The 22,507-nt window shown below is 36.6% G+C and overlaps 1 protein-coding gene across 4 annotated transcripts in view; it reads right to left on the bottom strand.

Annotated features, from left to right (window-relative positions):
• Positions 1-1,383: 1,383 nt before the first annotated feature.
• Positions 1,384-22,507, bottom strand: part of LCORL (ligand dependent nuclear receptor corepressor like) — an 81,341-nt gene continuing 60,217 nt past the window's right edge. Inside the window, exons 7-8 of one of the 4 annotated variants that reach the window (XM_033059801.1) lie at positions 16,764-21,637; positions 1,384-2,836 (exon numbers count right to left, since the gene is read on the bottom strand). In XM_033059801.1, coding sequence (XP_032915692.1) covers positions 2,823-2,836; positions 16,764-21,637 — 4,888 coding nt within the window. In that variant the 3' untranslated portion in view covers positions 1,384-2,822. Of the gene's footprint in view, positions 2,837-16,763; positions 21,638-22,507 lie in introns of those variants that run through there. The other 3 variants (XM_033059800.1, XM_033059804.2, XM_033059803.1) reach the window with 3 other exon arrangements.

Below are 22,507 nucleotides of genomic sequence, written 5' to 3'. Positions count from 1 at the left end.
ATATGGTGAGAGGATAAAAAACCAATGGGTGAAAAAGGTAGTGGAGCAGGTTAAAAACCGCTGGAACAGATTGCCTGTGCAGTTCTGTCCTAGGAGTTCTTAAGACAGGCCTAGGTGTGAACTACTCACAGCTGGCGGCCTTTGAGCAGGGTGTACAACTATGGGCCTTCCTGATGTCCTTTTATGCCACTTACCCTGTGATCCTTTCAGGCCAGAAACCTGAGCAGCAACTGGCACTGAATTTCCAGCCCTTCTGGGTACATTGCCTGTGAAGGGAATTCCCTGTAAAGGGAAGGGTTTTCTGTGTAATACAAAATTTGATGTGTTCTTGTAAAATTACTTTACTTTTTTAGGAGGGGTAGCTGCATAATTGCCAGGTGGGAAAATTAGATATGTGCTGTCACTCAAAGTTTGCTATTACTGATAATCAAGATTTCAATGTATGTAGCTGACCTCCTAAGAAAGTCACGTGGTAGCAAGAATGCATCCAAAGGTGACAAGGAGCCAAGCCTGGAATTACCATCCTTGCAGTCAAAAAAAATTTTTACTTGGTATGCATTACTCCTTTGAGCTAAAATAATGCTGGTTTTTACTTTAATTCTATGTACCTAACTTCCCAGCTACTTCATTAGCGAATAAAATTTTAATTGCTAAAATATTTTATTTAAAACAGCCTCTTTGTTGCTCTGGACTAATTACTGTGTGTCCTTCCTCTGTCTGCTGGCTAAACAACAGGGTGTCAAACATGAACCACACCAGCCTTAGACTTGATTGCCTCTAATATAATGGTAAAATAGCAGTGGTCACTCATCTAACTTAGAGATACCATGTTTATTCCCACACTAGTTTTTGTTTCTTAAATCCAAAGTTGTGATTCATGCTTGCTTGTGTATTCAGTCTCTTCAGCCTCCACACTAAAACAGCTCCTGACAACAGGCCTTTGGCCAGTTGCTCTCCAGGCTGAAGGACAGCAGGGGCTGGTGAGCTTGGGTTATGCCTGAAAACTCTTGAGTCAGCAGCCAACTAAAACTCAAAGGAATAATAATAATAAAAAATAATAACAATAATAATGTTGTTAACAAAAAGAAGGCTTCTGCTCGGACTGAGGGAGACATGTCCAAACCAGTGAGATTTCTTGTATTTACTGGGTCTTTGAAATCAGAAAACCCATGTGGCATCTCCTCATGGGTGCACAAAATTCCAGCTGTGTTGGCTCCAGTGCTTGTAAGACTCCTTTGTCCTCCTGCCTCGTTACTGGTGAGACTCCACTGAAGTCAACTTCAGTGCCTCTCCCTGGGGAAGTTTAATTCTCCTTTTGGCTTTCTTGCCCCACAGAACTGAAGTGCATGTAACAGTTGAGATACATAAAGACTTTCTAAACAGTTCAAAACAGGATGAATGTTTATTCTTTTAATCACATTCTGCACTTTTAATCATGTCCAATGCTTCAGAGACTCAATACCCTCTTGAGATCTTGTGACACCAAAATTAATAACAATCTCTATTTCAGTTACTGGATTGCACCTGCAAACCAACAAACCTCTGTAAAGAGGAAGTGCATCTTCATTTTTGTAAGGTGAATCCTTAAAACCTTACTTTTATAAAATACAATATCTTCCAAGGAAATTTCCTTCAGGAAAATTAGTTCTTGTCAAGTAAAGGACAGACAACTCATCATGAAATAAGAAACCTCTACTCTAGCTACTGAATGTATGACTCCAGAAAAGAGAAGTATATTATATGGTTTTTATTCTAACACCTTTTTTATAGCTCTATTAATAATAAAGTTTTGATGAATGAAGTACATGAACCTTGCTAAGATCATTTAAGCATGGAATGTCTACAATGTAGTCAGCTACAACCATTTACTACTTCTTTGAGTAGAGATAAAATTTTGATTTTTACATTGAATTTCCAAAGTACACGGAAAAAAATGAAATAGGAAGAGCATTTACATCCATTTTTAATTGGTGGCAGGCATAAATTCATAAAAACAACTGGGGAAGAAAGACCATCTAGCAGAAACCTCAAAAAGTGCAGATACAGATTTGTTGAATGACAATCTTTCACGAGATTCTCCAGCAGGCTTGGTCTTTCTTTTAGACATTAGGGTCATTAAACACTGTCACACAGAAGTTCTCAAGGTAAGTGAAGATGAAAGCATACTGCAGAAACAAACTGGTGCTTCCATATATTTCAATCCGTTGGTGAAGGAGATCTCCTCAGATAATTTACCTTTGTACTGCTTTGCTTCGAGGTAGTCGGTCTCCACCTGTTACAGATTTTTTTGAATTATTACCATAAATCTTTACATGATGACCTATGCCACAAATTACATAATATATTAACTTTCGTGCACAAAAATAAAATTGGGAAACCATAGTTAAATTTAAAGAACATAGAAAAATCACAATACTATTAAAGGGGAACATCCGATTCTGATATAAATTTGTACTGCAAGAATTTCATGATGGTCAGATGTGAAACTTCATATTTAGAAAAGAAAAAGTACATCAAACTGAATAATGCTAGTAGTATATAAAGCCAAATCACACAAGATCATTTCAAGATCAATGTAATAAATGCTTATTATTTAGCAGAAAAAAAAATCAGGAACAATGTACAAAATAATAGTGCAAGAACAGCTGCAATCTATTTGTTCTCATCAGTTTTGAGATTTTGGTTAAAAACTTTACAGCTGGCGAGAGATGCTGCTGAAAAACTCAGATTCCACTCAGTGGGCTGATTAAGGCACATCTTTATGGACTTCAAATGTTCATTTTCTGTGTTCATGTCTATTGAATTCTGCGGCTCCGAGACTTTCACTTGTAGCGTGCTGTGAGAAAAGAAGTGGGGGTAGGAGAGGGAAAAAAATGAGAAGAAGTTTAGTACACTTTCCTCTTGCCCTGCAAACAAGCTGATAAGAGGCAAGATGAGGTGGTGGCAGATCCTGTATTCTGTTGGTGTTTTTTGTTTTAGTGCACTGTGTTCCGGAAGCACTGCGATCAGAACTCGACTCTGCTGTGCTGTAGATTGGGCTTGTCTCTGTGGGGATGCCTGGGGCCCTGGCCATTGGCAGCGCCCGTCCCAGGTCAGGCTCCTGCTCGTGCTGTTTTCCTTTGTAGGAGGTGCAGTAACAGCTGGCCTTGCTTTAATCACCTCCAGCTGACCACTGTGAAGGCACAGAGCAGGAACTGGGCAAGAGTTTGGGGCTTGGCTTTATTGCTGGAGCAATATTAATTTAGTGCAGCCACTAAGTGCCCCTCAAGGCTGTGTGCCTTCCTGACATGGCACCGAAACAGAAATTTCTCATTTACTAACACTGGTTCCCAACCCTCCAAACTGGTGCACTGCTCCCATGCCCTGCATTTGCCTGGTTTTGCCTTGTACCCTTTTCCTCTGGTGGCTCTGATCTTTTCCTTCCTGCAGGAAAAGGAGTGCAGTTGCAGATGATGGACAGGACTTCATAACTGAAGTTACTTTCTTGAGCTGACAACCTCTTCAGACTTGGATCTTTGCCCTCAGAAAGTCAAGTCTTACGACCACGGGATCAAGTGCATATGGGAGATGATGTTAAGGGTGACTTCTACAGCAGCTTTCCTCACCCCTAATGATTTCGTACTTTTCAGGCATGGCCAGGTAGCAAAACATAACTTCTAACATCTACTCAACAGCTAAATGAACGATAGGACAGGAATGTTTTGGTTTGGTTTTTTTTTTAAGTGTTGGGGTGGTTTTGTTTTGTTGTTGGTGGTGGTTGCTATCTGAAAGGAACATAAATGCCTTGGGAATCAAGAAATTGCAAACTATGAAGTAGTATACACCTGCAAAGTGCTTTAAAACCCAGTATTTCTACTGTCTTTAAAGCACTAGACAGATAAACCATGTTAAATGCTGGCAAGTGCCAGACAGAAAAAACCCAAAGATTTGGGCTCTTCATATGACCTAGCACATTCCTTCTGTAGGTCAACTGGGAACTGTACCAAGCTGGTAAGGGCCATCTTCCAAACTACACTGCTGGTGGTAACAGTGTATTCTAGGATTTGGTGCAATTGTAGCCATCATTCCTTCTCATTTGCTTGGGCTACAGTGCTGAGTGCCATTATAGTAGCAAACAGCCCTTTCCAAGGACTCGTCTCTGTCAGGGACTGTCCTACTCTTCATCTTTTAGGTTTGTACAGGTTTCTGTAAAAGGTGAAACAGGCTGGACTGAATTTGCAAAATTAGAACAGGAGTATGTGTTAATAGTTGTCATGTGGTGATCCATTTACTTCTCAGAGAACAACTATAGGAAACTCAAGACTTTGTTTTTTAAATGAATGTTAAAAAACAGGAATAGAAAAATGTTTTTTCCCCAGTTCCTCAGTATGTAAGAACATCAACACAAGAAGTTTAAGAATTTTAGAAAATTTAACCTTGATAAAAATTAAGTGGAAAACAATATAGATCTGCTTTAATGTATTTGTTAACCAAGAACCTAGTCTTTCATCTTGCTTTTCACCCCTTTACCCGTAGTGATTTATTTTCCAGCTGCTGATGTAACAAGGTAGAAAAATTGTGTATTTAAATATTTTAAAATCAGAGAATGTAATTAAAGGGATAGTTAAGCAGAAGCAGTTGAATTTTTCCAGTCAAATCCATGAATAGATCCTACTCTAAATTTTATTCCACTCTACTTGCACAAGCACCGCAGTCTGTTAAGCATTCCGAGCAAAAGAAGATGTTACACACAGCAACCCTCCTGTCAGGAATTCTGATTACAGCCTGATGTCCCAGAAGCCATGGAGCCTATTTCAGGAGAGCCTGGAAGAGTATCCCCACTTAAGAGCCCTCTGGAGCTCTGCACTACCCACACTCACACCAGTCAGAAGACAGATTTCCCATTAATGCCCTAGACAACAGGCACATACTGACCTTACATAATGGTCTCTGAAAAGGTTAGAATTTCCAATTCTGATGCCATGTGTTTACCATGCCAGCAATTATCATCTGTTTTGTTTTTACTCACTTGGGACTGACTCAGTTAATCAGCTCCCATGCATGTGATTTGTGGCAGTCTGCTACAGGTGCTTCTGTGACATGGAACATAAACTCCAGCTATCCAATAGTTCTGTTCTCACTAGGGAATTTGAAGACAGGACAACAGTGCTAAAACCTCAGTGAAAAAGATGAAAGCCATTCTCATTTTCCTCATTTTTTTCACAATTTGTCTGACAAATTAATGAGATGTCTTGAAAATTCATAATTTTTTCTTCATCTTTAATTATACTACCCTTTCCTAGCCCTTCTCTCTAAATAGTCTTGAAGTACTGGTAACATATTTATTGCTTGATTGAAAAGATTTTATATTTCACCATGTATAATAACTGATCCATATAATACTTGTCTCTTCTTAGAAAGTAACAAAAATAAAGGGACATGGAAACGTGACTATACTTTTCGATCTGAAACAAGAGCAATCTGAAAAAATGCCTCAGGGAACCACATTCAGCAGTCCCCCAGCAGGTGCTCTGCCATGGCTCTGTGCAAGGGGCCTGTTGAGTCTCAGAGAGGTTTGCCATGTGAAGCAGAGAGGGTGGCAGGCTGGCACTGAGGACACGGGCACACACTGTGCACGGTGACAGGACACTCTGCTGGGTCAGTGCAAGCTGGGAGTGCCCTGGGCTCTGGGCTTTCTTTGCAAGCTGCTGCCTGCCAAACCAATGGGTCTGGAACAGTCATTGAGGACTTCAGGATGGTTTTATGTGTGCTGTAATTCCCAGTTCCCCCATCACCATTACTAAATCACCTCTGAATTTACCACTTTTCAAAAGTGCTGCAGAAAGGATGGATTGCCTGTTCTTTTGTAACAAATCACCCCATGTTATTCTAACTCATCTTAGCAGCCAGGTCAGAGAAACATCAATGGTCTCTCAGGTCCTCTCTGGTCTCCCTGGCTAAGCAGAGAACCCTGTCTGTAGTTAAGTTTCCAGACCTGCTGGGGCCTAAAGGGATTATCTCTCCCCAGAAAAATTTCCTCCTATCATTCAATAAAAAGGAATAAATAGAAAGGTTTGAACTCAACCTTCTACTAAAGCAAGCAATGAGTGGCCTCCCAATGCTTCTAAGTGCTGACGAAAACCTGTTATTTTCCACACCTCTGTTAAAACTGCCTGAATACAACTTTTTTTTTTTTTTAAAATTCACATTTCTTTCTTTAGTTTTACCCAAATCATCATTATAGTATTAGAAATACTGATTTTTAATAGCAGGATGGGACAGCAACACCAGAAAAGTTGATGCTGCCAAGTACAAAAGGAAAATAATAATATTCTTTGAACTGCTTAATTTCTCTGCATTTTGGAGCCACATTCTTCTGGAAAAACAGGATATTTGACACCTATTGTTGTATGAAAATGATAAAGTTTGAAAAAATTTGGCTAGCTCAAGTCCATATATTTGCTGAATTAATCTGTCACAACATGTTGAATAAAAGTACGAAAAAGTAGGAATGGGTAAAAATGTCTATCTGTTAGGTCAGTCCCCAGCATTTCCCATCAGAGATTGCCATCAACACTGTGTGCTCGTGTGCCATAAAACAGCTATGAAAGTATCACTGTAGGGCGATGTTTCTCTAAGTCTTTTGCAACACCTACAGATAAAAACATTTCCTTCCCCACTATTTGGGAGCAAGGTCAAACTGGCTCTTACCCTCCTGTCTGACAGAAATTCTGCAAACTGCACTTGTTAAACACTGCCAGCAGTGATTGCAGACTGGCAGCTTGGAAAGCGTAAGAGCATCTGTGACACACAGCACTGACTTGAGGCTTTTACAGAAAGGTTTCAAAACCACAAGTAGAAACAGTAAAACTTCAGTATAATTTAAAAAAAATATTCTCAGTATAAACACCACTCAAACACTTTCTCAAAAAAGGAAATAGTGGAATACACTAGATTAAAATCTACAATGGCAATCTACAATGCCTACAGTAGCCTCAGTATGATTTCCAACAGAGACTGATTTGATAATGTAATATATATTGAAAAGAAGTAAATCTAGCATGCACAGTCTGACTGATTGTCTCTAAAATTTTAACTCATTTTTCCCACAATGTCAAAACCAGCAGAAAATAAATCTACAAAGAAAATTTTTAATGTCTCATTTCCATTTACCAACTGGATTCTCATTGTAATATGAAATAACATATTTCAGTTGTTATGGATGGAATCTCATTTGGGAATCAGAGAAAGAAATGCCCTGGAAATCAATCAAAGCAAGATGGGGAGATAAGCAATATTCAAGGAGCCTTAAAAGTTAGATATAACAGTCGAATTTAACACAGCTGGAGTGTGAAGACAAACAAAACAGCACAGAATACCAAGACAGGAGGTGAACTGAATGGAGACAAAAACGACAGGATGAGAAGTCAGAACCAGCCATACTCCCAGACTGAAATTATGGTGGAAAGTTTATTTTGCTCTTCAGACTAACTCAGAGTTTCTTGGTTTGGGGGAAAAAAAAGAAATATGAATGAAATACATACAAAATATATGAGAAAGATAGCTAGAAGAGGCAACTAGGAATTTGTGAGTACTCTCAGCTTGTCAGTTAAAGAGCATTACTTACTGGTATCTCTTTTTCTGAATCTATACATTGAGATAATCACACACTGTTCAAACTTTAACTTTCACAGAGACAAGCAGCACTATATAGCAGTATATATAGCTATAGCATATATAGTATATAACAGTACTGGTCATTAGTAGTTCATCTTCTAAGACCACAGCACAACAGTAACACTGAACAGCAGGTGGTTACATTTCAGGGTAGCATTTGGCAAGTGGCATGGATGGCAACAATTTCAGAGTACAGTCAGAGAAAGAGCATAACTTCCTCCCCAAAACCAGTCAGATCATAGGCAACATAAAAGATTTAAATTGCAATTTCATTTAAGAATTCAGAAACTAAAACTCTTTTTAAAAATAAATTTATCAAGCCTGCACAGCCCACGGAAGTACAAAGCTCCATTCTAATGGCTCCCCAAAGCACAGGGCAGACTTGAACATATTTTGACAAGTTTAAATAGCAACAGCATTCCTTCCCCCTTCTAAAGTTGTAATTATTTAAAGCAGCCTGACTGAAAAGGTCATGTAGAACAGTGATCTTTTTGACAAGAATCACCATGTTTTGTGATATTACAGACTCCTTAGCAGTCCACAGAAGGCACAGGGTTCTTCAAGAACAAGGAAATAGAATATTAATGTAATCTGTCACTAAAGTGGGCATGAAGAAGTAATAAAATTTTAGGGCATAATTTACTAGTGATCACAGTACACAACCCGTTGAAGAAAAAAAATAACTCTATGATCTCAAATTGTTCACAGAATACTGTCTTCAAATATCTTGGGAACAAAAAGCAGCTAAGATTCTAACAGTTGAAAGGCAGCAACATTAATCTGATGATGAACATAATTCTTAGCTTCTAGGCACGACCATGAAACAAGCCTTCCTCTGATCATCAGTTCTCTGAAAGAAAACTAATTTCTAGTTATTACCAGAAGTTAGCAGCATGCAAATAAATAAAAACCCTAAACACCTGTTGGGTAGATGAGCATTGCTGTATTTGACTTACAAACATACTATAACAGAAGAAAAGCTTTTGCTATTTTTTTCCGACCTAATAATAATTAAAAATGGTTTTGAATGAGGCACAGTAAGGTGAAGGTTGGAGGTTCAGAACAATATGTGCTGCTGGTTCAGGCTGTTCTGGGGAAGCACAATGCCTCCATCTCAGTACTGTGATGAATGCAGCTATGGAAGTCCTGTCATTTGAGCTCAAATCTTTAATCCCTAATAGTTTTTTTACATTATAAATGCAATTATGTTATGGAGAGAGATCATCTCAGAAATACAATGAGACAGTCCCTGGGTGGTTTGAAACCCACCAGACTTCTGAATTAAGGAAGGTCAAACAGCAATTTGCAAATAAGTAATTTCCTTTTCTGAGATTTCTACTACTTAAATGTAATTTAAAACCAGCTGTAAGTAGTAAACTGATAAATAGGAAATGTCAGCAACAAATATGATGCACAAGAGAATTTATTCAAACACGTATCTCAAGAACTTTAAACTAGAAAGACAGGTAACAACAACCACCAAATGTTAAGAACCGATACCATAATTATAGCTCTTAAATATCTACTTCCATTGTAAATAAATTTCTTATATTACAAAAATTAATTATTTTAATTGAATGTTTTGAAAATTATGCTAAGTGCCCCAATAAAAACACTGAAGCCTAACTTTAAATAGTTTTTCCCCATAGAATTTACCCTGCATTCAAAAAAGAAAGACTTAACACATAGGCAAGAGGGCACAATTCAAATAAGAATAAGAATTTATTTTTAAAGAAAAATATTTTAAGTTATTCTTACAGCTTCTAGACAAGATTTTTCCAGCTAAGTTTCCATTTCATGTACAGGGAAATAATCCATTGTTTGGACCAAGATTTCAATAGTTTGGAGTAAGACAGCTTTGAGGGCAGGCCTGTGTCAGTAAAATATCAAATATAATCAGAGTATTTCTGAAATCCACAGCTTAGGTAACAAGAGCCTGTGACAAGATCTATGTGAAAAGACTGACTTCCCTGATCATCTTAATTTTCATGTATGCATGTATTTTAATATGAAATGTAAGAGCCTCATTATTCTAATTCCTAGCAGAATCGTAATTTAGAAATATTCTACCCTGAGCTCCACAATGAAAACAAAGAATAAGAATACCTACATAAGACCGGCTCGGAAAAACTTGATTGTAGTCATGTTACTCACTGATGGCTTGACAACTGATATAAAACATCCCAAACCAAGCAGAAATTCAGACTTATGCTTTTTAAAGTATTTTAAGTCTTAAGCTAATTTTAAGGCCATTTCTACTGGTGTGCATGAAGTAAGAAAAATAGGTTGTTAACTGAAGAAAGAGCTGCAGTTAACTTAAGACACCTGTCCCATTTACAGATAAACCATGATAAAAGACAGAAGCAGATTCCTTTTATGGATGCCCAGAAGTGAAGACAGAAAGGAGCATGTGGCAGTAAGTGGAGAATGGAGAGTAGGTGAGTGGCACAGCCACTGAAAGAAAGTGTGAAACTCCTGCCTGAAGTTAATTTGCGGTAAGGAACCAACAGAGCTGAAAGCAGACATAAGTCAGGTGAATTTCTGCTGTTGAAAAGATGAATCAAATAGTAAAATCTAGTCAGATTGATGAAACCAAAGAAAAGAATACAGAAAAGGGCACATTACCTCCATAAATCATGATGTTTCTCACTAAAGGTTTATATCCTCTTGACACAGCAAGAGATACCATTATTTGTACTCCAAAGAAAATGATGAATAATCTAAACAGTCTTTACTGAAGTCCAGAACAGGAGAGGAATAAGCATCAGAAAGTGGTCCCCCCTTTCATTCATGAAAAAATGAAAAGAAACAAAATTTGCTTGACTACAAGAACAGAATGTGCAATTTGTCAAATATGGCAGCAGAAACTGTAACTTATCTAGCATTATAAAGCATCAAGAGCTGTTGGCCCAAAAGCATAGAGATAGGAAGATGAAATATGTTTAAATATCTTGACCGTGGAAAAGACGTATCTTTACACTGCAGGGAAAAAAATTAAATTACCTGGTCATCAATACGAAAAAAAAATCTGGTTTGGCTTTTTACAAAAGACTTTCCGTATCTGGATTTGAAGAAATCTGTCACAAAAGCTGACTGACATTTTGCTCATGGTATGAAAAATCTCTTGGCAGGTGTATGGACCAGATAGAATGGACCACCCTAAGTATACAAAGTATACAAAACAGGAATAAAACTGGGGTGCACTCATCTTCTGCAGAATATCCTTTGGCACTCACAAACACACAACTTGGGATAAAAGGAAAGCTGATGCATGGAATACATATTAATTATTACCCAATTACAATAATTTCTATCTTTTATTTGACTAGCAGTGAAATACGATTTACTTTTCTAGCTTTTTATAAAGCACTATTTTAAAAAACCCTTGTGAGCAACAAAGTAAAAAACTCCAGATAACTTCCCAATTGGTATCTCAATCAAGGTTCTATTTGCAGTTTTTCAAAGAAGCGATTTTCTCTTAAAATCATACCTTAGAAAGGTTCACAAGTAGCACATATCCCTATATAAATACATTCAGGTACAGGTCTATAAATCACACATTTCTATGACTGTATTTGGTAAAACCCTGATTTCCAAACATTTTCCTCTAATTTCTTTCAAAATACCTAATAAAATGTTTAAATAGCTATGAAGCAAACCTGGGCAATGAGGACTCCACAGATTTTCTTCATCCAGATCGCACACCCAAAACCACCATCATGACATGACATTGAACACAGGAAGCACGACACTGCCTTGACTGCCACCAAGGGCAAACCCGCCAAGCTGTGATGCTGTAGTGGGTGTGCATGGCAATATTGCAAAATGCTGCTCTTAAAATATTAGCAATTTCCTTTCAGATACATCTGTTTAGTTGTTTATTTCTGTAAAAATCTGTCTAAAAATAATTAGAACCTGAAAGTTGTCAACAGTTTTCAGAAACACACAGCATTCTGTGACACCCAAGATTTAAGGACATTTTAGAAAGCCTTTCTTTTCCATGTTGACCACAGGAAAAGGCTGTGGCTCTGGAGAGAAAAAGGCTTTTGATAAGGAAATACTGTCCTTAAAATATGGCAAAAATACCATTTGTATTAATGTCCAGTTACCAAATAACAAAAACCTTTCTATTAGTCTCAAAGGTTGTTTAAATAGTATGTTTAAGGCACAACTGTGCAATTACAGCAAAATTAAAGGACACCACAAGCAAAAGGATGAACAGTGAATAAATGTGGTATTATAATTGGCTTAAAAATCTGAAAAAGATTTCAAATCATCAAAGGTCAGACTAAAACTATCCTCTGATGAACGAAAGATGAATTTGGAAAGGAAAATCTACCCAAGAACACATGCAAACAACAACTAGTCATCTCACAAAATTTTAAGTTTCCCCCTTTGATTCTGGAACCAGCATCCGCACTTTTTGAATGTAATTAACTGAAGATTCCAGTACAAGATACTTCACAAAGATGTGGTGAAAAGTAAAAAGGCTGCACTAGCTTTAGCATATAAACAATAGTGAAATGCAAACTCAGGTACAGTACACAGGCCTCTATGAATTAAAGCATCTCTCTTGAACTATTTTCAACACCAAAATGTGGAATTGTCTCAGCAAAATTAATCTGCCCTGGTCATGGTCAGACTACATAAATACTTAATTTACAGGTTACATCTTCACAGGCTCTATTGATTGACTTTCCTCCTTTTCTATTTAACAGCAACAGAAGCTCTGCTTCAAGGCCATAAACTCTCAACAGAAGAGAGGACTTAAAAAAGGATATGTACTTGTCAGATTTTCAAAAGCACTGTGCAGGCCTTGGAAAACTGCTATTTTGTCTTCTAGAAAAAAGGCTTACAAAAAAAGACAGAAGATTGTCTATATTTATTTAGTATTACCAGTTCCCTAAAGAAAGCTTAAAAATTTAGCCATTTCCTCATGACTGAGGACAAATAGGAAAGCATGACTATGAGTTTCTCAGTTTTTGAAGAGGCAAAATTCAAAACAGACAGCATAACAATACTGAATAAAATTATGTAAAAAGCACTCCAGCTTAGGTATAAAACTGGGTATATAAATCCTACATGAAGGCTTAATGATCACAGCACTAAACTACAGAAAACTACATATCCTAGCAGATAAAGAAATTTGAAGATCTCAGAACCAAGTTATTGTAAAAAGTCCATTACTCAAAAAGCAAAAGTCCTTAGCTCAGAACCTTCAAAAGAAGGTTACAGCATACTCCAAGGCAATTTGCAAATAACTGCAGTTTAAAACGAAACAGCACCCAAAACCTACACACCCCACATTAGATCACATGTGAGAGAAAGAAAAGGAAAGAAGAGTATGTAATTTGGCAAGTGGAATTCCAGAGTGTAAAACAAAATGGAGCATTAGACTGTGGCATGGGAGCTGCTGTTGTTGCATCATAGGGAATGAAGCAGAGACCATTAAGTTCATTAAATGAGGAAGGATTTATTACACATGTATAGTCAACTATATATCAAGTGTACCTTTCTGCTTTTACACTTGTGCATTAAAAATGGCCCACTTACTGAGAACAATCATTCATTTAAAACTCTTCTCATATTTCTATGAATGCTCTTACTTAGGTTTATGTCTGCCTGTGAAAAGGTAACTTCTTGTCTTGCAACTACAGGTATGAAAATTTCTATCTGCTTGCTCTTCATCACAGGTGAAACTCATTTTAGAGCTATGTAACTCTCTGATGAAAAGCCTTTGTGAAAAGAGCCTTCTTAAATCAAGAGATTTAATGACTGTTACAGTATGTCTCTTCTGCACTTTCCTAAGCTAATATTTTAAATTTGTCGTTCATTAGGGTGTAGTATGTGGTCCTTCATAAAAGCTGAAGAACCTGCTAAAACCAATCTTGTTTGTCACTAGGTCATTGCAGCAGGGATTCCCATGTACACAATGAAGAGACCAATTAGACTCACAACACCAAAGTTTTCATAGTTGCGATTCTTCACTCTTGCAGCCAACTTTGAAATGACTACAAAAATTAGCAAATTCTCTTTTCAAGTAATGCACTAACCTGATTTCATTAAGGGAGAATTTTAAAACCACATTCAAACATAATAAAAAATTAAAATTGAAAAGTCATACCCTCTGCCAACAAATCCAATAGATCTCCAGATCTACTCCAGACTACTTGAAGAAAATCCAAAATGTAAGGGTGAAAATGAAAAATTTCATTTTAGTTTAAAATATCCTAACTTTAAGTGATAGAAATTGATTTTTAAAAGCTTTTGTATGCAAACTGATATGAAGGGCAAGTGCACAGGTCTGTGATGTCAGCTCTGCGTGCTACTGTAGAAGGTTCACAGAATCTTTTCCTTCTGTATGAAGTCCACACCCTCTGAAGCAGATTTCTAAAATCTTCAGTACATTGTAAGATCATAAAATGGAGTATTTTACATGTCCCAGTTTTATCATTGGATTAATAGACCTTTTGTGTTTTAGCCTGCCTTTCTTGAAACCTTTTGCCAAGTCCACAGCATGTGAATGTGACCTTCAGTGTTACAAGTAAACTACTCTTGTGAAAAGAAACCAAATGCTTTCCTAAAAACATGCTTATGTTATGTTCTTTACACAATGAAGTGTAATAGCATTTCAGCTTTGCTAAAGAAATTGAAATTGCCAGAAGATGGATTTAGAGTAAAAGGGAGCTGCTTCTCAACACATCAAATGCATTGTGGAAGCAACAGTTCAGAAGTAGAACAAACATCAAATGCATCCATGTATCTACCAGCCACCTTATCTTGAATACAAGAGGCAATGAGAAAAAGCAATTAACTCTTTTCTGTTGCTGCAATGAGTCCACGGCTAGTTCTGGTTGCTGGACACTACCTTGAGCTGTAAGAATTCAATTGTTTATTCCTGCTTGCACATGCTAATGAAAATCAAGTGTACATAAAAATTGGGTAACAACATTCTGCCCACCTGCCACAATGTTTCATAATAAAACAGCATCACAACATGTCTCTCTTTGAAGATCATTTGGTAAGACCCCAAGATCCGCAAATTGAAGAAAAACTTCAAATACTGACCATAAATGTATCTATAACAACATTTCAAGCATGACAACAGAACAATGATATAATTTATGATACCACATAAACAAAAATACAATCCAAAGAACATATGAACGAAACATGATGTTTTCATGTGCATTAAACTTCCAGAGGCATGAATTATGTTTGAAGTCACATGCACGCACAGCTAGAAATCATGTTGCTTCTTTTTAGGGAGTAGCTATATTAGACTAAAAATGTCTGTATGATTTCCTTGGCTGGTGCAGAGTACACAATGTTGAATCAACACAGCAAAACAAGACATCCTTCCAATATCAGAAAATCCTCTGATAGTACAATAGCACCCCTAAGAAAGATCTGGAGTTACAAGTGTGGAGACAATTCCAGAATCATCATTCTTTGTCTTTTAACATTTCCTTTATCAATGAACTTTCTATCTTAGTCTTTCTAAAGACAATGACTGACATGAGAAACCATGAGTAAAAGGGAAAATAACAAAAACTGTAAATGAAGGAATGTAAAATATCAAAATAGTTATCAGATTTCCTGCAGATCCAAAACTAAAGGATGAAAGTTATCAGGTAGATAAAGTTGAATCCCAATTAAAACTAACATGAGACCATATCACAGTAATAGGTCTTTCATTACCATAGGAAAAAGAAAACATTTGCAGATAAATATAATTGGAATGTAACATTTTCTCAATGAGTTACAAGTATGAGAGAGCTCTTTCCTCATTTGCAATACAGAAATGGATATGTGCTATCCTTTCCTTTTCTAGGTTTTTTTTACAGCAATTTTGTGTCAAAGTTTGAACTTCTTAAAAACAAGTTATTTATGTTGAGCTTGGCCCCAGATCGATGAATTAGAAATAGAAAATAGTCTATAGATAAAAAATATGCTGTACTTTGGAAGAAGCAGAGTTATACTGAATGAGCTTAATATGAAGAATTCTATATATCACATGAAGTACAAAAGAAAGCATACAAGAGACATTATGTTGTTTATATTACAATTTAAATTAATCTTTCCATTTATTATCAGAGATCCTTTTCTACAAGATAGAATACAAAGGAGGACCTAAGATTTTGCTCTGATATTTTGAATAAGGTTTCTTTATTTGGGCAATATATCAGATTAACTAATACAATACTGTTTCTACAAAGGCAGTCATTTAAATCACATTGCAGGAGTTGTGTTTTACTTGGTGAAGATTTCACACCTTAGTATTTTTGTTGAAATGTGTTGAGACTTCTGTTTAAGGAGATCTTTTCACCCAACAGAACAAGTAATTACACAAATGTGCCCTCTTTCTAAAGTAATATAATGCCTGAGATCACAGTTGTATTACAATGTATTTATAAATACCTATAAATTTAAAAAATTATTTAATATCACACTAGCCTAAAAAGATTCCAAGCCAAAGTACTTAGCACAGTAACTGTATATTATACTTGTCAAAAATAATTTTGCATTTTGAATCGCTGTGTAAGGATTCAATGTGCAAACCCCTTAGAGTCAGTAGATTTCATTTAGCATGGAAAGGATACTAAATTGTGTCTCTGACTGAAAGATTTTCAGAAGTACAAAATACTATCTTTTAATGTAAAATTACAAAACTACTACAGGTTTGTAACAGAAATCATTCAGTGAGAATTTTTTAAAACCAGCTATATGTTAATGCACTGAACTTATGCTTCATTTTATAGCTTACTCCTCACACTATGAGAAACTACACAATAGAACAAAATTATGCTCCTTTTGAAGTCAATAGTCAGTTGTGACTGACTTCAGAATGTCAGAACTTGACTTCTTGTCTGTCTGAACTATACTGGTTAGCTTATCAGAGCTGAAAGAATGGTGCAAAACATTATACACATTTTAAAATTGCACTTTCTGAATTATTCTGATATTATGCAATGTTTAATTTCATGACTTTTCTGAAATTAAAATTAGTAACATGCAATTAAAAAAAAAAAAAGGTGCTTAGTTGTTTGACTTCTCCAATTCTTTAGGATTTCAATTTTAAGATGAAGTGGGGAACAGGAACTTACCTACTTGATACTTTGGGAAATAAGGTGCCATTTGTCCACTACTGCTTGATTGTCTCTTATGCCTTTTTCTTAAATTTGTATCAGTGGTCTCCCATTGTGGACTTTTTCTTTTATTTATTTTAGTAAGACCTTCAGAACTACCAGCAGGATTATCGTCCTGGTTTACACTACTACTTAATTTCCTGCTGTGAAACTGGCCATCCAGCTTTTCAGTCACTTTAGAAGAATTAGATCCTTTAGATGTTTCCACTTCATTTTCTTGTTTCTTTAATGTATTTTGTTTAGTAGAATGGGACCTTAAAAGAGGATGTCTTTTTTCTTCCATATAGGCCTGAGTGCTTTTACTGTCAACAGCTTCAGGAGAATAAATGACATTATTTAAATTAAATGAATTGTGCTGCTCAATATGGTTGATTTTTCTCAGAAATATCCTACAGTCTTTAAAGGTTTTGGCTTTCCAAGTATTTTGAAACAGTTTATCTTGGCTTTGTTCTTTTCTAACATTTTGCTGGCAACGAATTGTTCCATTTGCCTCTGAATGTGACTTAAGTATATTTGCTAAACCAGGATGTGGGTTAAAGTCAGAAGATCCCATCATCTGTTGAACAAATGCATTTCTGGCTTCATTTTCAGTTGGCAAGAGGCTATTCTGAGACTCTACCAAAGTCTGAGTGGGCTGGATTTCTACTGTATTTTTCTCCTGGAGCTCGGGTGTTTCATCATTTGCTTCCCCACTTGTGCTTTTAAACAACTGGCTTTGGCAAAATAACTGCAGATTTTTCTTTTTTGATTTCCAGCCTCCAGAAGCCTGATTATAGAGCTTTTTTGTTTGTCCCCACCTATCACGCTGCAATTTCTTAAATTCATTTCTTTTTATTCTGGCTAAAGTGAAATTACTTTTCATGCTTAAGACTGGAGACCTCACCATGTTATGTAATATTTGCAATTTCCCTGCTGGTTTTGAAGGGGAAGATAGTGCAAACTTTTTAAAGTGCTTTCTGAAAGGGCAAGTACTAGGATCAGATTGTTTAGTTTCCATCTTTATCTCTCTAGTACTAACTATTTCTAAGGGATTGCGAGCATTTGCCTTTCTCACAAGAGAGAGAGACTGTGTTTCTGTAGTTTGCATAAACCAGGTGCAGAGTTCATTCATATTACACTTTTTCTGGAAAAGCATTTTTATAGGTGATGTTTCAAGTTCAACAAGGCAGGAGTCTAAAGGGTCTGACATTTCAGTATTACAGTCTTGTTCAATGGGATCCCTTTTTTCACATACACATTTGTCAAAGTCACTTCCCCCCACTCTCAACCACGTATTAGTCATCTGTTCAAATCTATTGTTTAGTTCTTCCAACAAGGTGTCACTTGAAGTGGAAGTAGGCCACCACCTGAGAGAGGGATTTGATGAAAAAATGGGATCTGATGATACTTCATTAATGGGCCCTAATTCACCATCCTTAAGATCCTTTTTAGCATTTCCTGAATTTCTCAGCTCTGAGGTATCTTTGGATGCTGTGCTCTGATTTGATTGCGTAAGTTTTTCCTTTCGCTCTTTAGCTTTTTTCAAATGGAGTTTGTAAGATTTATGTAGTAAGGCACTTCTACAAGTAAATGCACTAGAAGATGCTAATGAATGCAAAAAATGCAGTGAAGGTTTTCTGTCTCTAGCAGAGTGTCTCGATGGAATTTCACGTTTTCTTGACACTGTTGTAGTAGCATTGAGTGATCCATCCTCTGTAGAATCTTTCTGCATGTTCTTTACTTGACCCATATTATTGCACAGTTGATTTTTTCTTTCCTGTGGTATGTTTTTTTCTAGCACATTCTGTGGTTGTAAAGGAGGCAAACCGTTGCTGATGCTGACTTTTCTTTCCTGAGGTGAAAGTCTACTGACAGTCACTGATATGCCGGAAATTTTTACTTTTGCTGGCCTGCCAGGTTTTCGAACGGTGGTTAATGGTTTCTTGATCTGCTGTATAACATTGCTGCAAGGATGAGGTGATGCCAGATTACTCTTGATAGGCCTGACATAGTCATAACCAGAGACCTCCCTTTCAGTAGAAGGATTCTGGAAGGCTTTTACCATTTCAGTCAAAGCATTTCCAGTTTCTGCATTGTGCCTTGTTTTGCTGGGATCACTGGCAAAATTAGAATCGATATGTTGTGTGGGCAGAACATTGATTAGATTTAGATCACCTTCAGAAACATGTCTCTTAGTTCTTCTTGACCTTCCAAAAACAACTGTCACGATAATATTTTTGTTGCTGTTAACTTCTTCCATTGCTGCTGCATCAGACTTGATGCTTTTACCACCACAGCTAAGCTCAGGTCTAGATTTTGTGCTTCCAGTCATGTCTACTTTTGGTTTAGGAGGCCGTCCAATAGGTCTTTTAACCTGCTTAACTACTTGAGGACCTATTTTCTTTGGTCTACCAGGTTTTCGTTTGAAAACTGATTCACTGCTACTACTTGATTTCTCCATGATTTCATCTTTTTTTTTTGAATCATTTGTATTAATTTGACCAACTGGACAAGATGTAACTGCTTCCGCATAAATGCAGCTTGACCCCTCCTTAGCATCATTTTCACTGCAATCACAACCCTTGACACAGACTGCATGAGAAAGGTCACCTGTGGCCCGTTTATCTACCAAAGTGTTTGTGTGCCCTTGAAACAAACAAAGATCTGTGCTTCCCTTAGAAGATGCAGCTGCAGATGTCAAAGTATATTTGACTCCTTCATGACTATTAACTTCTGAGACAAACATAAGCTTAATAGGACTAGAGTAGTTAAACGGAGATGAGATCTCCTCAGCTTCAGATGCTACATCCAAGTCCCCATTACTGGAAGTTGAACTGCTTGAATTAAAGGACAGAGATTTCAACAAGCTGTCATTAATTTCTTGATCTATAACAGTTTCTTGTGTGTTTGATGCAACACAAATTGCTTTGATTTTAGTGCTGCTTGGCACATGTGAAAGTGGAAGGAAGCTTTGTCCTGTGCATCCTGTTTCACTCAGAGTGAAAGGTAAGCCACTTCTAGTAGCTGGGTTCATAACCTGGTCATAAGCATTTTCTTTTAATTTTTGGCTTATTTTGTAACTATCCAACAATGAGTTGCTAGTCTTTCTGGCTAAGTTTATTGTATCTTCTAAACGCTCCACAACAACTTGCAGATTTGTGTCTCTCACAATTTTGCTTATATTTATGTCACTGCATCTTTCAGCATGAACATTTTTATTGATTTTCATTTTTTCCAAACTTCTCAAAGACTTTTTTGTACTGGATGACTTTCTAAACATGATATTATTTGTTACATACACAGAGTACCACCCAGGAGGCACAATGGTACGTTTACTTCTACCCAAGATTTCATTACTCTCATCTTTCAGATGAATCTCACCAGTCTCTTTAAATGTTGCACAATCTCCTTCTATATTTGGGAGTTTTGCCTGGCTAGCTGCAATAGCACTGTTTTCTGAAAGAACTAAAAAGCTGGAGCTGGTCTGAAAATTAGTAAGAGGTAGTTTGAAAGACTCTGTTTGGTGTACTGGAAAGCACATTGGTTTGGTTTGGCAATTCACACATGGATTACTTTCAAGATGTTGCAAAGTCTCATCTTCTATCACAGCAAAACTATGTCTTTTAGTTGGATGCATTTTATCATTTTTCTTTGTAGATTTCTTTGTATTTCTCTCAGAAATTGACTTTTTTCTTATAAGAGTTTCATCAAGGCTGGCAAGCTCCCTCTTGATTTGCAAAGACTGTCGTCGAATGACTGGTGAATCAGGAGAATTATATGTTGCAAATAAAGTTTCCTGGCGCTTGCGAAATCTTGTCTGGATAATTTTATTTTCCACTTGTTTATCATGTTGACGAAGTAATTCCATAAAGCTGTAATCACTTGCCTTAGCATTATGCAAAAGAGAAGTTATGAAGTCTCCTAATTTGACATCATTTTCTGGTGCCCTGTCACTGCTGGAAAGTTTTACAAGATTTGTTGCTAGATCTGTAGTGTCTATTGATTTCAACTTCTCATTAATGCGGTCCATCAAATCTTGAAAAATGGCAGAATGTTCACCTTTCTCAGAGTTCATATAACCATCACTGCTTTCTTGGTCTGTTGATACCAGTGCTCCATCTGAATAATCAATCTCTTTTCCTTTGTATGTTTTACCCTCATACTCAAATTCTCCCTTGCTTCGTTCAGCTGGCAAGAGGGATGGAGGCTGGTTGACGGAAATTTCAAGCTTGTTGTTGTCTAAAGTTGGAAAATCCATAACCATTCCTTCTGACAATTCAAATTCTTTACTGTGTACAGGTGATAGTGGAGGTGGTGATGGGCTGCGGGATCTGCTTGAATTTTTAATGCTGCTTAAGAGATCACAGTCCTTAGCTGAGTATGTACATGCTGCTGCTTTCACTGAATGCCTGTTATAATTTTGCAATTGGTCAGCACAATACTTAGGAGAACTACATGCTTTGTTCACCATTGTCTTAATACATCCAATTGCTACAGCTTGGCATGACAAAGAATGGAAATCTTTAATACAAACAGACAGAGGTGGTAAACAAGTGTTTGGCCTTTGATTTTGTAAACAGCACCTTTTTGTCAGCATTTGTCCATTGCAACTGCAAAATTGAACGCGAACATCCTCTTCAGTAAGGGAACTGGGAGTTTCAGAGTGGACCAAATGTGTTTGCTTGCAACTGCAAACTATAGGAACATTTTCATCCTGTATTAGGAATTTTAACATAGCCAAAGTCTGTTGCCAGTGATATGAACAAAAAGACTCCAAAACTTTGTTTAATGTTGATTTTCCTTTTTCCAAATTAGCTGTTTCCTCTGAATTTGCATCAGCTGTTGAGCTTGAACTGAAAATGAAAACAAATCAAAACAAAATATAAATTACAGTAAAACACCACATCTAATGTTTGTTATAATGGCTAAACTCAAGTCTAAAAACCTGATGTTTACAAAACAGTTCTGTTCTACTTGCAGTATTCAATCATGCTTGCAAGTGACACTAGCAATGATGCGCATTTTATCAGTGATAGCACTCAAGTACCATTAAGAAAAATAATAATGAAGAAATAAAAGGCAAAAAGAATAATTTGAAATACAGCTTACAGAACCTAACTATAATTACAACAATGTTAACTTTCTGGTATTGCAAACTATCTTGATTATTAATAAAAGAAAACTTCACCAAGAACCTGGCAAGCTTAGTATTACTCCCATTTCACTAACTGGGGTATAGAGAAGGTAAATGACTGAGGTTCAAGGTTGTGGCAGAGGAAAGAATGGATCCATCTCTCTTGAATCCTGCTCTTAAGTATTTAAATACTCAAGTGTATTGAGTGCTCTTCAGGATGCACTTAAAGATATTTCTAAAGACATTTTTATTTCTATATTTATTTTTAAAGAACACTTAACAAGCTAACAGAAAATGAAAAAAATAGCCTAGTGCTCTTTGCAGGAAAATTTTTCCCTTTCAGTTTTTAAAAAAAATGCAGCGGTGCATCACAAACTCTTTATTGCAATATATTAAACACACGTGTGTGCACACACACAGATTCCTTAAACAGAGAGATAATCACCACTGGAATAAGTAATCTCTGAGATAAAGTTAATATCCTTTAAATATCCTTTAAATAGGGTAGGCCTATATCTAAAGATTGCTGAGCAGTTTTTCTCAAATGTATTAGTTAAAAAATAACCTTATAAAATACTACTTTAACTAT

Source organism: Catharus ustulatus, chromosome 5 (assembly GCF_009819885.2).
Source record: "Catharus ustulatus isolate bCatUst1 chromosome 5, bCatUst1.pri.v2, whole genome shotgun sequence".
NCBI lineage: Eukaryota > Metazoa > Chordata > Aves > Passeriformes > Turdidae > Catharus > Catharus ustulatus.
Note: the sequence above shows the minus strand (reverse complement) of the source record. Positions and strands in the feature narration are given on the sequence as shown.